The sequence below is a fragment of the Schistocerca americana genome, chromosome 5 (genome assembly GCF_021461395.2).
Source record: "Schistocerca americana isolate TAMUIC-IGC-003095 chromosome 5, iqSchAmer2.1, whole genome shotgun sequence".
Lineage (NCBI taxonomy): Eukaryota > Metazoa > Arthropoda > Insecta > Orthoptera > Acrididae > Schistocerca > Schistocerca americana.
Window position 1 is genome coordinate 256,358,891 of NC_060123.1, and position 13,570 is coordinate 256,372,460.

The 13,570-nt window shown below is 44.6% G+C and overlaps 1 protein-coding gene across 1 annotated transcript in view; it reads left to right on the top strand.

Moving 5' to 3' along the window:
* The first annotated feature begins 4,310 nt into the window (after positions 1–4,310).
* The window catches only part of LOC124616301 (pro-resilin-like), a 40,007-nt gene continuing 30,747 nt past the window's right edge, over positions 4,311–13,570 (top strand). The window contains exons 1-3 of the mRNA XM_047144604.1: positions 4,311–4,337; positions 10,025–10,828; positions 13,064–13,566. Of these exons, the coding sequence (XP_047000560.1) occupies positions 4,329–4,337; positions 10,025–10,828; positions 13,064–13,566 (1,316 nt within the window). The 5' untranslated portion in view covers positions 4,311–4,328. The remainder of the gene's footprint in view (positions 4,338–10,024; positions 10,829–13,063; positions 13,567–13,570) is intronic.

Genomic DNA, 13,570 nt, shown 5'->3' on the forward strand with positions numbered 1-13,570 from the left:
TACAAACACTCGTTTATTTTCACGTTATAAGAAATTTAATGGTAGTGCACGTTTCTTGAATGGAAATGGAGCAACTGTCTTCGATTGTACCTATTTCATTTTGCTAGTGACTACTATCGTCCTCACTGTTTCGCTATTTTATACGACAGCACAGGCAAAGCTTTTCCTTATTTTGAGCAAAATTTAGTCTTCTCCGGTGCGTGGTAACGTTGAGAGGAAATCCACAGTAGTTTGGATCCGGTGTAATTAATAAAGACAGCTTGCAAGGTATTAGTTGTTCAAATGTGTGTGAATTCTTAAGGGACCAAACTGCTTGGGTCATCGGTCCCTAGACTTACACAGTACTTAAACTAACTTACGCTAAGAACAACACATACACCCATGCCTGAGGGAGGACTTGAACCTCCGGCGGGAGGGGAACTATTAGTTCAAATGGTTCAAATGGCTCTGAGCGCTATGGGACTCAAGTGCTGAGGTCATTAGTCCCCTAGAACTTAGAACTAGTTAAACCTAACTAACCTAAGGACAGCACAAACATCCATGCCCGAGGCAGGATTCGAACCTGGGACCGTAGAGGTCTTGCGGTTCCAGACTGCAGCGCCTTTAACCGCACGGCCACTTCGGCCGGCAACTATTAGTTGTTCCTTACATGAAGTACCCATCTAACAGAGAGTTTTTCGAAAAGTGTAGTTCAAGAAGTGCTGGATCGTAGTGAGGACAACATTCTATGGGAGAAGAGGAGCGAAAGTACTGGCAGTTATAATTACTTTACTTACTTTACTTTTTCGTGTCCGGAAACTACAATTTGTTTGCCCAATATTGGGCAATGTCCGATGCTTCTTCTTTAGCCAGCCATAGATCGTCGAGGGTGCATCTGTGCGGGCAGTCTGGGCATTGTAGGAGATGTTCCATGTCCTGTCGAGTGCCGCAGTCGCATTTGTCGTCATTTTCGTCCAACAAATCCCATTTGATCAGATTAGATTTCACAGGAGCCACCCCAGTTCTGATGCGGTTAAGCATTCTCCAGGTTTTCCAATCACCAGAAACGCCGCTTGGTGGGTCCTCTCTTAGTGGGTAGTAGATGGGGGGCTCATCTAAGGCGCAACTTAGGTAACGGCGTCTGGATTTGAGTCTGCTGGGGCCACACTCTAGGCAAAATATTGAGTGACGAGCATCAAAGGTTTGTTTTAGCTTCTCGGTATGTTCATGGGCTTTCCTACGTGAGTCAGGGTTTGAGAAACCTGCGGCCCTGTAAAGATTTTCTATGGGGGTAGGTTTCATGCAGCCTGTCACTATCCCGCATGTTTCATTCAAGCTAATATCTACCTTTTTTGCGCGGGAGGATCTGCACCATAACGGGCAGGCATATTCGGCAGTTGAGAAGCACAAAGCTTGGGCTTGAATACGAGGTACTGCAAGAATCCAAAATGAGTTCCAGGGCTCATAACTACATTTATGTAATTTAAATTAGGGAAACCAAATTTCGTCACCTTAATACGTTCGGACCTGTGTAAGTCTTGAAAGGTTACAGGAAAGGTTACAAATTGTTAGATATGTTCCTGATTTTATGATCCACTTGAAGGTAAATAACAGTTAAATTATTGTAACGTGCTAGAACCAGTATTTCACATAAAGTTAACACTGCAAAAGCAGAATTACAAAAAAAGTGTTCGTAATTTCGTCTCTCATAAAAATTCTGTAAAGTACAGTTATTTTTTTCTTTCTAACGTTACCAGGCAGATTCACTACTATGAATCACTTGAATGTCATGACTGAACAATCTTTTCAAGTTTTTTCAGCCTTCCAAAGATTGGTATCATATGAATTTGTGTGTCTGTGTACATGTAGTATGTTTCAAGATAACAAACTAAATATTCCGTGCAACGAAACTATTTCTCTCGCCTCGTGTTTTTCTACATCAGAAAAGTAAAGTAATTTTCATAAATAGCAAATTAAATCAGTCTCTAACTCGGGACCTTCGCCAATCCCGGGTAAGTGCTCTACCACCTCAGTTATCCAAGCACTACTCACGACCCTTCCTCACAGCTTTAACTCCGCCAGTACCTCGACTCCTACCTTCCAAACTTCACAGAAGCTCTCCTAACGACCTTGCAGAACTAGCAGTCCTGGAAGAAGGTCCCGATCTCGAGTCTCGGTCTGGCATACAGTTTCAATGTTCCAGGAAGTTTAATATCAGCGCACACGGCTGAGGAGTGGAAATTTCATCCTCGAAACATCCCCCTGGCTGTGGCTAAGCCATGTCTCCGCGATACGCTTTCTTCCAGGAGCGCTAGTTCTGCAAGGTCTACGTGAAAGCTTCTGTGAAGTTTGGAGGGCAGGAGACGACGTACTGGCTGGATTAAAGCTGTGAGGACCGGTCGTGAATCGTGACTGCATAGCTCAAATTAAATATGTTTATTGCCAGTTCCAAATTTTGTCTTCGGGACAGAAGTAGGAACTCCATGGGTGGCGAATTTACAAACATCCCCATATTTGTTGTTTTGGCCGCTATAGCAACACAGGCAAACCCCGTGTCTGTAATGACCACACACCGGGAACTGTAACAGAAATACTGCCAAATATTTGAAAACAAATCAATGCTCACACAAGGAATTGCAAGCTGTTTAATTGTAACTGCTACGCTAATCATCTCAGCATATTGTGTATACAGGGTGTCCCATTTATCTTGACCACCCTAAATAACTCTTTGTTCACATGCAAATTACTAAATCTTTCAAATAAATGTTCTTTAGCCGTCAGGGACATGTAAGAATACGATGTACACTGGTTTTAGGAATTCCAATCTCGAGTTCAAGCTGTCGTGTGCTCACATGTGGATTCATAGCAACGAAAGCGAGAACAGTAACTTCGGCAGCTTCGTCTCTGCGAGTGCTGCACCGATTGCGTTGCCGTGGGTTGAAACTTCCCGTTTGCTGAAGCGTCGCAACAAGACCCCGAAAAAATCCGTCGGTAAGGTGGGTTCTTGTCAGGATATCACTCTCTGTACAGTTCCGCTGCCTGAATAGCATTTCGCCTACCTTCAACAACAACAATAAAAGAAAAGTTATGTCGACGCAGTTTTTAGGAAGGACAGATTTACTGTATGCCTACTCTACACAACAGTATTTAAAAGGACTAAACTACTGTACTAAATGTACCCGTACATAAGAAAACAGTATTGCAATTACTGTTTTGCTAACTTACATTCCCCATAAATGAGTAGCATTGCTACCTTCTCTTCGTTGGTTTACATTCTACTCACACAACTCATCAACCGACAATGGTTGACGGAATGACGGGTGTGGATTCTACTTATGTTTACATTTGTCCTCTGTCAACGTCAGCACGAGGATGTGTTCCATTACCCCGAGCAATTGCAGTAAGCGCTGGGAGCGTCAACGTCATTGTTGCGTTACGTAATTAATAACGTTGCGGTTCAGCGAATGGTACACTGTGATACATTTTTTAATAGATCTTTAGGAGAGGAAATGAATTACCGAATAAAAAATACAGTGTGCCCTTTAAAAAAGTCATACCGCTGTTCTTATCTTTGTAAAAAAACAAAAACAAAGATACAACGAAGGCAATCATGCTGATTGATATCCCCCAGACGGCTAAAGAACATTTGTTTCAAGCATTTTGTAATTTGCTTCTGGGTAAACAATTATTTAGGGTGGTGAAGCTACATGGGTCACCCTGTATATACAAATACAATATTTCGTAGTCGCATGATACACGAGTTCCACGTAACAAACTCTCTCGACAATGCAGTGCACAGAGGTCACTGTGCACTGCTGAACATTTGTTGCCAACTGTGGAAACCGAAAATTCTGAGGGAGGGGGATGAAATTAGGTGCGACGACAATATTAGGGCCCCTTACCTTACTATCTCGTACTGTTATCGGTACAAGGCATAAGAGCAAATAATATTGCAAGCACTCAGTCGTTTTGGTGATGAAGTAGCAACAAATCAGATTGTAGATGAGACAGAGCGAGAACTGAGAGGCAGGCAGCGGTTAGCTCCGACGAGAGGACGTAGTGCAGTGGCGACGGGCCGCGGTCGTTCTGAGGAGAGATGGGCAGCGCGCACGCACGGACCGCCTTGACAGGGGGCGTTGTCGCAACGGCGGGCGAAGCTCGGCTAGGGAATGGCCAGCGTGTGGGAGAGCGGGGCGCCCGATCGCCACGCCGCTCCGTGACGCAACAGGCCCACAATCCAGTTGGGAGACACGAGGGGCGCCTCCCCCATCCGCGTGGCGCACTATATAAACTGCGGCCGGCCTACCTGCGAGCACCACTCGTCCCACGCCCATCGAGCAGGCATCACCATGGCCAAGGTAAGTCCTCACCACCGAGCTGCTCCTCGTTAGCTCTCAACGGCAGGTCCTCATCACAGCAGACTCAGTTACCCGGTACGCTGCAGCTCACACCTGCTGAGTTCTCTTAGCGGTTTTCTTTTTGTAAAGATCCTCTCATTTCTCATCGTGGCCATCCCGGGGAAATGTCAGTCATTTGTGCGGGGGAGGGGGTAACGTAGGTTTTTGTCAATTTCATCCTTCCCACTGCTAATCATCGTTTTCATTTTGAGCACCCTTAACCGGTTTTTAGACCCATTCGATTCAGGCAGACAGACACAGTTTCTGCTCAACTAAAAAGAAATATTTAGTCTTCGCCAGTGGCTGGTAACATCGAAAGGAAATCAACAGTGCTTGGATTCGGTGTAATTATTGTACATCCTTCAAACTACCAGTTTTTCCTTACGTGAAGACTACATCTAACACACAGTTTATGGAAAAGTGTGGTTCAAGAAGATCTGGATTGTAGCGAGAAAAATGTTCCGTGGGAGGAGAGTAGCGACAATACTCTCACTGAGGAACCAAATACCGGCAGTGAAATTAACAGCGATATCAGTGGAGACTGTGATTAAACGGCTGGAATTTCTGTGTAATTTATCGGCATTACGACATAAAAAATGTGAGTGAGAGTGACCTTATTGTAAACAGTTTTTGTAAACGGGCTGTGACGTAAACCTGAGATATTGAAGTTATCGTTTATTTATTCATACACTCTGCCCATCAGTCACTGCTGTCTGTATTCTTTACATTCTTTCCCCTATTCTCGAATTTTCTTTCCCTTCCTCCATTGCCTCGTCGACCCTTCCTCCATTGACTCATCGACATTCACATTGAATAAATCTGGATGTAGGCCGAAACTATGTCTCAAACTCTTACGGAAATTAGATTGTCTTTCTAGATTTCTCATGCAAGGCTTCTCCTCCATCTTTCTTCAGTAGTGCCCATCCTGTTACTTCAAACACTTTAAAAATGGTTCAAATGGCTCTGAGCACTATGGGGCTCAACTTCTGAGGTCATTAGTCCCCTAGAACTTAGAGCTAGTTAAACCTAACTAACCTAAGAACATCACACACATCCATGCCCGAGGCAGGATTCGAACCTGCGACCGTAGCGGTCTCGCAGTTCCAGACTGCAGCGCCTAGAACCGCACGTCCACTTCGGCCGGCCAAACACTTTACCTCACATTGCCTTGCCGAAGGCTTCCTCTAGGAAGATAAATGTCTAGGAAGTATCATTCTTTTCCTTTTCTTCCTTTCATTGTAACGTTGAATCGTAAAACTGATTCCCAGGTAGCTTTTTAGCTTTCAAGCAGAATTACTCTTTCTTAAAGATAGTACTATAAATTTGCATTGCGTAATTGATATTTCCAAGCGCCATGTTCTTTTTCGCTTATACAGGTTTCTCAGTAAATCGCTTTCTAGCATCTCATTGCAACTTTATCTTATTGCAAGACTGACAGCTATGTTTCTTACATAGGGAGGTTTAAGAAATGTGAAGAAACATGACAGAGAATCCGTGCAGAACTGAGATCACGTCTCTGAGAACCGTCTAGCCAACGAATGTTATCTGAAATTTTCTCTTTAATGGCTAGTTCGGGAACAATTCTTTTGAGCAATGATCTTCCTATGGAAATATTGCTGTCGAGGGTTTGTTTCGTTCATTCCACAAGAGCTGGCAAAAAGTGGACGCAGACAAAATCGTTCAAATGGCTCTAAGCACTATGAGACTTAACATCTGAGGTCGTCAGTCCCCTAGACTTAGAACTACTTAAACCTAAGGACATCACACATTCACGCCTGAGGCAGGATTCGAACCTGCGACCGTAGCAGCCGTGTGGTTCCGCACTGAAGCGTCTAGACACGCTCGACCACAGCGGCAGGGGGGCTGAGAGTAACCAGACTTATTTAGAATCTTACTTCAGTGCTTACCGCCCGAAAATGCACTCAATATTTTATCACAAAACGAAAATGATTCAATTTCTCGCTGGGTCATCCTGAGATTCCAATGTATCTTCCTCTGCGACCGAATATTGTTAATCAATATTTCTTTCTTTCCCAGACCATTCATACCATGGGCAGAGCATGTTACCTTTTTGTTTACTCGTCTCAAATATCAAATTGGGCACAACTCACCTTATTCCCAGGTGACTGTGCATGTAATCAAATTCTCATCCCACTCACAACCTACAGTTTATCCAGAGCCGGAGGAATTTAACAATAAACATATACACAATCTAGTCACACTAATGTGACCGCAGCCTATGTTAGATGTCAACGTGCAGTTGCCACTTACAGACGGCAACGGCAAGTGGCAGCACTCACAATGGAGGGTAGAGGTATAATGCGTATCGGGGCGATGCGGAAAAGCGAAGTATTTGTCGCAAGGCGGAAACTGAACGATTTATCCCACGTCCAAAGGGGTATGCTCATTGGCTTTCGGGTGGAAGCATTTCCGAAACGGCAAAATTTGTAAACTATTTGCTTTCCGCAGTGGTTAATCTATACCGTGCACGTCAAAATGGCGCTATCCAAAACCGGCGCCGAGGGAACTGTGGTGCACCATGGGCCCTAGGTGACCGGTGTGAGTGACGGCTGCAGAGGTGGTTGTACGTACCAACAAACGTGCAACTGTTGACTAACTGATCGCCCAGACGAACCAATGGGCTTCTGACAATGTCTCCTCAACGAACATTCAGCGAACACTGCTGTGTATGAGCCTCCGCCGTAGCCGCCTGCTTCATGCACCCGTGCTGACTGCTCTTCATTGACGACAGAAAGGCTGGACTTCGCACGCCAGGACCGCGACAGGACGCCCAATGACTGGCGACAGGTTGTCGTTTCCGATGTACTGCGTTTTACGCTGTTGGCGTGTACGGCTTTGCTACAATCAGGCCGAAGAAGGGAGGGTAATGGTCAGGGAAACATTTTCGTGACATTTCCTGGGTGAACTCCTCATTCTGGAAGGCGCAGCGGATCAAGACAAGTGTGAATCTATCCTTGGGGCCTAGGCCGCCACTACATGCACTTTGGTTTTCCCTCGATACGATGGCGTCTACCAGCAGGACAATGCAACATGTCACACAACTCTCAGTGTACGTATGTGGTTTGAAGACCACCAACATGAGTCTGCTGTAGTCCCCTGGCCACCAAACTTCCCAGGTAGATACCCGATCGTGAATTTGTGGGACCACTTGATGGGGCTGTTGGCGCCATGGATCCTCAACCGAGAAAGATGGTGCAGCTGGGCATGGCAATGGAGATGGCATGCCTCCACATTCATGCTGGTACGTTCCAGAACCTCACTGATTCTCTTCCTGCACCTATGCGCAGCAAAAGGTGGTTATTCAGGCTCCTGACATTTGGTCATATTAATGTATCTGGACCATGTTTAAAATTCGGAATAAAATGGTGTTTTGGGGCAGCCGCCCTCGGTCGTAGCAATTGATGGTCGGTGAGCTCATATATAGATATCTGCACTTGAAAAACTACCTTCATATCTTCCTTACAGCGGTTTTTAAGAGTGAACATGACAAAACAGCGTCTTTCACTTTTCTCAATGGGATATTTCTCACCTATCTTGATCGTCCGTATAGCTTCACAATCAGGCCCAAGCCTTACGCTCTACCTACCGATAGCTGGGTCATCTTCTACCTGCGACGTCAGTGGACGATTGCATGGAGGCGTATGTTTGTGCTACACCTCTATCTCTATCATATACAGATTTCGGGCTAGAACCGCTACATCTTCTTGAAGTAGTTCATCACTGATACGGCACAGTACGGCCTGCCGCGTTTCTCGTGCAAGAACAAAACCCTTTAATAGTACTCAAGTACTAAGAAGCGAACTTAGATCCTTCAGGCCGCTCAGTTACGGTGAAACTGTCTTTACTAGTACAGCGGTAATCTGTCTATCCGTTTTTCTGTATACAGCTCTAGTTGGCAGTTGCTCAGCGCAAGATGCCTTTCTGATAACATATTTCTCGTACCTCTTTCGCCGTTGTTATAGTAGTGGCATTGCAAAGAAATGTATCAACGAAGGAAAGTCCCAGTTTAAAATCTGTCGGTGGTGAGATGATTAATGACAGAGCACAGTATCGACCGGGCTACGATACGGGTAAGACCCGCCCGTTGTTTTGAAAGGAATCATTCCAACATTCGCCTGACCTATCTTGGGAATGATGGCAATACGACCACAGTAACCACATGGGGACTTCAGCCAGTGTGCCTGCTAAGTGTATAACACCAACGCTTCTTGGCTTGGTATTTTTTTCGAAATATCCCGACTTTTGTACATAATTTGTTGCTGGTGAAGTTCAACTCGAATCCCTAACATCGTTCCTTGATCATTTTTACGTTATTTCATTATCTGCAGTCGAAATAAAAAATTTCTAACACTGACGAATAGGAAAATATCATTAATGTAATTGGTTTGAGCAAGAAATCGTTTCCAGAAGTTTCATCAAATAGAAATAGGTACTGCGGATTCCTTAGCCTAGAGATTTGTCCTTTATGATTTCGTGGAAAAAAAGAGTGTTTTACGCTCTTTACTGAAAAGAACTGATTTAGTGACAACCAAAGTAAGACGATTTGGTAGGCATCAAGATCACAACAAAATATGAAACTATCTCACCTGGGCATCCTTTTCGTGTAGAGACTTGAGTGTTCTAATAGTCTAATTAAGATTGACCCTTGATCCACGCTTTTGTACTATAAAATTGCACGTCTAGGAATAGCTTTCTAGATATTGATTTTTCACCTTTTTTGATACTTCCTGATAATCCAATAAAAAGGCATAAAGACGTAACCCAGTGCCAATCTTCCACCTTCCCGACTACCCCTTAGCGTTCCCTACGTAGCACAAAGTTTAATATGTATATGCTTTCTGCTGTAGGTGGATTTGGGTCCAATACGTTAGTCAGCTATCTAAGAAAGGTAATTTTTTCGTTAAAGTTATTTCGTTCTTACATTACGATTCGTTGCTTATTTCTTTTCTTTCCCCCTTGTGTAGACCACTGTGACCGGAGCTTACAATGCAGAGAAGGTGTCCCAAGCATTTTAGGGATATGTTACTGGCCTACATTCTCTCTTGCCTGATGTATTCCATAAGGCGACGAGTGCCTATACGGTTTTTTAGGAACATTTTTCGTACACTTAGTTGTGTCCAATTCTCGTTGAAAATTCTGTCCATTTCACGTCGTAACTAATGTAGAAAAAGCAAAAGCTAGAACGAGTACGACGTTTAACTAGTATGATGTTTCTCGACGCAGCGATTCATCTTTTGTTCTCGGGAGACCTAAAGCATTAACATGAACTCCTTATTCTTCCCTCACAATTTACGTCAAGAATAGTTGGTTGGCTTCTGCTAACGTTAGGAAACGAAAATAATAGCCCCCATTCATAGCGAATGCACTTAGCCTTCCTTCTAATGCTACAGTATTTGATACCTTTTGGTTACCCAGGAATTAAAGAGTGAATGGGTAATCTGAAAGACGATCTCAACCCAACCCCATCCCACTTCCCTGTACTGCCAACATCACATGTGGGTGATTCTCACATGGTTGTTCCCTTCACTGCTCCTTTCGAAGAAAACTGTAGGATATTCAATAACACAAAATTTTCTTCCACTATGTTAAAGCCAATGAATGAGTCTGTATGTATCTCTCCTCCACAGAATTTCCTGATTCTCACACTGGCTGTAGCCAGCGTGCTGGCAGAACCGCCAGTCAGCCGCCAGTACCTGCCTCCTGGAGGAAACGGCGGCATCTCTACCCAGTACGGTGCTCCAAACGGCGGTGCCAACGGGTTTGGCCGAACGAATGGCCTGTCGACCAGATATGGTGCTCCCAATGGGAACGGATTCGGTGGACGCAACGGAATTTCTACTCAGTATGGAGCTCCTGGTGCCAATGGATTTGGAAGAACCAACGGAGGAGTCTCCTCCTTGTATGGGGCACCTAATGGAGTCTTTAGTGGAGGCAATGGCCTGTCTAACGGCTTTGGTAGAACAAATGGTGCTCTGTCCACCCAGTATGGAGTCCCTAATGGTGGTGCCCTGAACGGAGGTTTTGGGAGATCCAATGGCATTTCCACTCAGTATGGAGCTCCCAATGGAAATGGATTTGGAAGGGTTAATGGAGCGTCAAACGGACTCGGAGGCAGAAACGGTCTTTCGAGACAGTATGGCGCACCCAATGGAGGAGCAAACGGCTTCAACGGGGCTAGGACCCCTTCTTCTGTGTACGGCGCTCCCAACGGTAACGGTTTCGGAAGGATGAACGGCCTATCAACACGGTATGGCGCCCCGAACGGTGGAGCAGCGAACGGCTTCGGTGGAGGAAACGGCGGCCTGTCTACCCAGTACGGGGCCCCCAATGGAGGCGCAGGGGCCAATGGCTTCGGCGCTCCTTCTCCAGTGTACGGAGTCCCTGGTGCAGCTGGTTATGGCGAAGGAGGTGCCTCCCAGGACGATCTCTCTGTGAGTACAGCATGCCCAAACAGCGTTGCCAATAACTGTCATTAATTATACCAAAGTAAATGTATTCTACCTCCAACAGTTCTTTCAACAGGTATATCATTTTTTGCCCAGTTCTACATTGAAACGATTTTCACATATTCTTAGAGGGGACAGTATTACCCGAAACCAGCAAAAAAGTCTTGTAGACAAATGTCAAGAAGTAAATGTATCCTTAGATCACCACACGCTTAAGAAGCCACATAGATTTACCCACAAACTGCTTTTCAGTCCGCCGCCCCTCGATCTGCTTTTGTCTCATTTACTGCGATTTTTGACAGTGTATGTCACAACTATTTTTTCTGAATATCTTTTTCCCGTGATTCAAATACTATACTCGTCTTACAACTGGTTCTTCTGTGTCTGATGCATTAAAAAGTCAATACCGATACCGAAGCGTAAATATCCTCATATAGTACGTGCACGGTACAAAAGTTTTCTTGGCCAAACAGAGTAGCTTGAAATTTCGACTAGCGAACATTTTGTACATATTTCGTTCTGGGATTCTGGAAAAATAAGTGTTATTTCGAGATGAAGCCAATGCTAGTAAGCATGTCTGCCATCCAATCGTCGAAGAACGTGACCATCTCGTTCTTGTGCAGGATAATATAGAAAGTAGAGAAACCAGTAACGTAGCACCAGCTTCATTGCCAGAGCTTCGCAGCGCAATGTTTAGAATGTCTGCATTCCCGAAGATAGACCGTCTGTTTAAAACCACAAAGACGGAATACCTGCTTCACCGTATAGCTCCGAGAGCATTTTAATAAGTTCCATTCTACGTTACAACATTCTTAGGGCTAGTTAAATATATAATAGTTATTGTAAATTAAATATTACCCTTGAGAGTAAACTGTTTCAGGTCCGCTGATACCGAATACACGCATTTCAGGAAATATTGTCAACAACCAGTTTAGAGTACTTTGTATTTTGCTGTAGATGAGGCTAATGGGATATATAAAATATTATATTGACTAGACTCCGTTCACAAAAACAATTAATAATTCTATTTAGCATTCTTGGAAAATTTGGAAATTTGTGGTAAGACCATATGGGACCAAACTGCTGAGGTCATCGGTTCCTAAGCTTACGTACTACTTAATCTAACTGAAACCAACTTACACTACGGACAACACACATACACACGCCCGAGGTATGACTCGAACCTCCGACGGGGGGAGCCACACGAACCGTGCAAGACGCCTCAGACTGTGCGGCTATCATTCTTGGACACAGACTGTAAGCGTAGACTTCCAATACTTTTGCTAGTGTACCATAGTTCTCCCGAAAGATATTGCCAAGTTTATTATTTCTTACTGTATACTAAATTCAGAAGCTGCCTTTTACCCCCAGAAATTGTTGTATTTAAAGCTTCAAGGGTAGAAGTTGGTAGAACGGCTACTTCTTTAATATTATAGAAAAGTATTTTAAAAGAATTTAATTATAAACAATGGGGGGGGGGGGGTAAGAATAGAAAACTGTTTCATATAATTAAGGCACTAGAATACATTACATATGCTTCTTTGTTTCTTTTTTGGAAAATTCAAGAGTAAATCCACATTTGAAAATTGAAAACAAGCTAATAAAGTATTCTGAAGAAGATCTATTAAAACGTGACATGAAGCATAACACTTTATGGACTTTAATTCTTTGGTCAAATATAATTACAGAAAAATCTTACTAGAATTAATGCAGCTAGATCATTGTCTATCCAAGTCTTCATAGAGACGACGACAATTCCTTGGGTCCCAAAACTGTTACTTTAATTCATCATCATCAATTTGAACAGGTGTTCAGCACTTGTAAAGCACATTCAGAGAACTGCAAGGGTGTCTGGAAATCCTTTTCGCTGCCATATGACCCAAGGCATTCACAGTGTAATTATTTTTTAAGAACTTCTTGGACTGTTTCTACAATGAGTCCTTAGCTCTGCTGTGAGGAGTGTGTGTTTTAAACTTCCTGGCACTTTACAGCTGTCTGTCTGACAGACTCGAACTGGGGAACGTACCTTGCGTGGATAATGACTGTATCCACGAAGCTATCCAGCCATGACTCATGACCCCTTCTGACAACTTCGCTTCTGCATAATTCTTGTGTACACTTAACTGGTGGAGCTCTCCCGCACGACAAAGTTTGTGCGCGCTTCTCTTTGACATAATATGCTCATTTATCTAAGAGAGCGTACGCTTATCTCTGTTGCAGGAGCCAGCTAACTATGATTTCAACTACTCCGTGGAGGATGCGCAAACAGGTGCTGAGTTCGGCCACGAGGAGTCGCGACAGGACGAGAGTGCCCAGGGACAGTACCACGTGCTGCTGCCAGATGGCCGCAAGCAGGTGGTCGACTACGAGGCTGACGAAGGCGGCTACAGGCCGACCATCAACTACGAAGAGACAGGTCGTGGCAACGGAGGCTACGCCAACGGGGGTTACGCTAACGGTGGAAACGGTGGCTACCCCAGCAGCAACGGTGGCTACTCCAACGGCAACGGTGGCTACGCGAACGGCAACGGTGGCTACTCCAACGGCAACGGTGGCTACGCGAACGGCAACGGTGGCTACTCCAACGGCAACGGTGGCTACGCGAAAGGCAATGGTGGCTACTCTGGAGCTAATGGTGGCTATGCCAATGGCAGTCGCAACGGAAATGGAAATGGTGGATATCCGAGGGGCAATGGTGGCTACTCCAATGGAAATGGGCCTTATTAA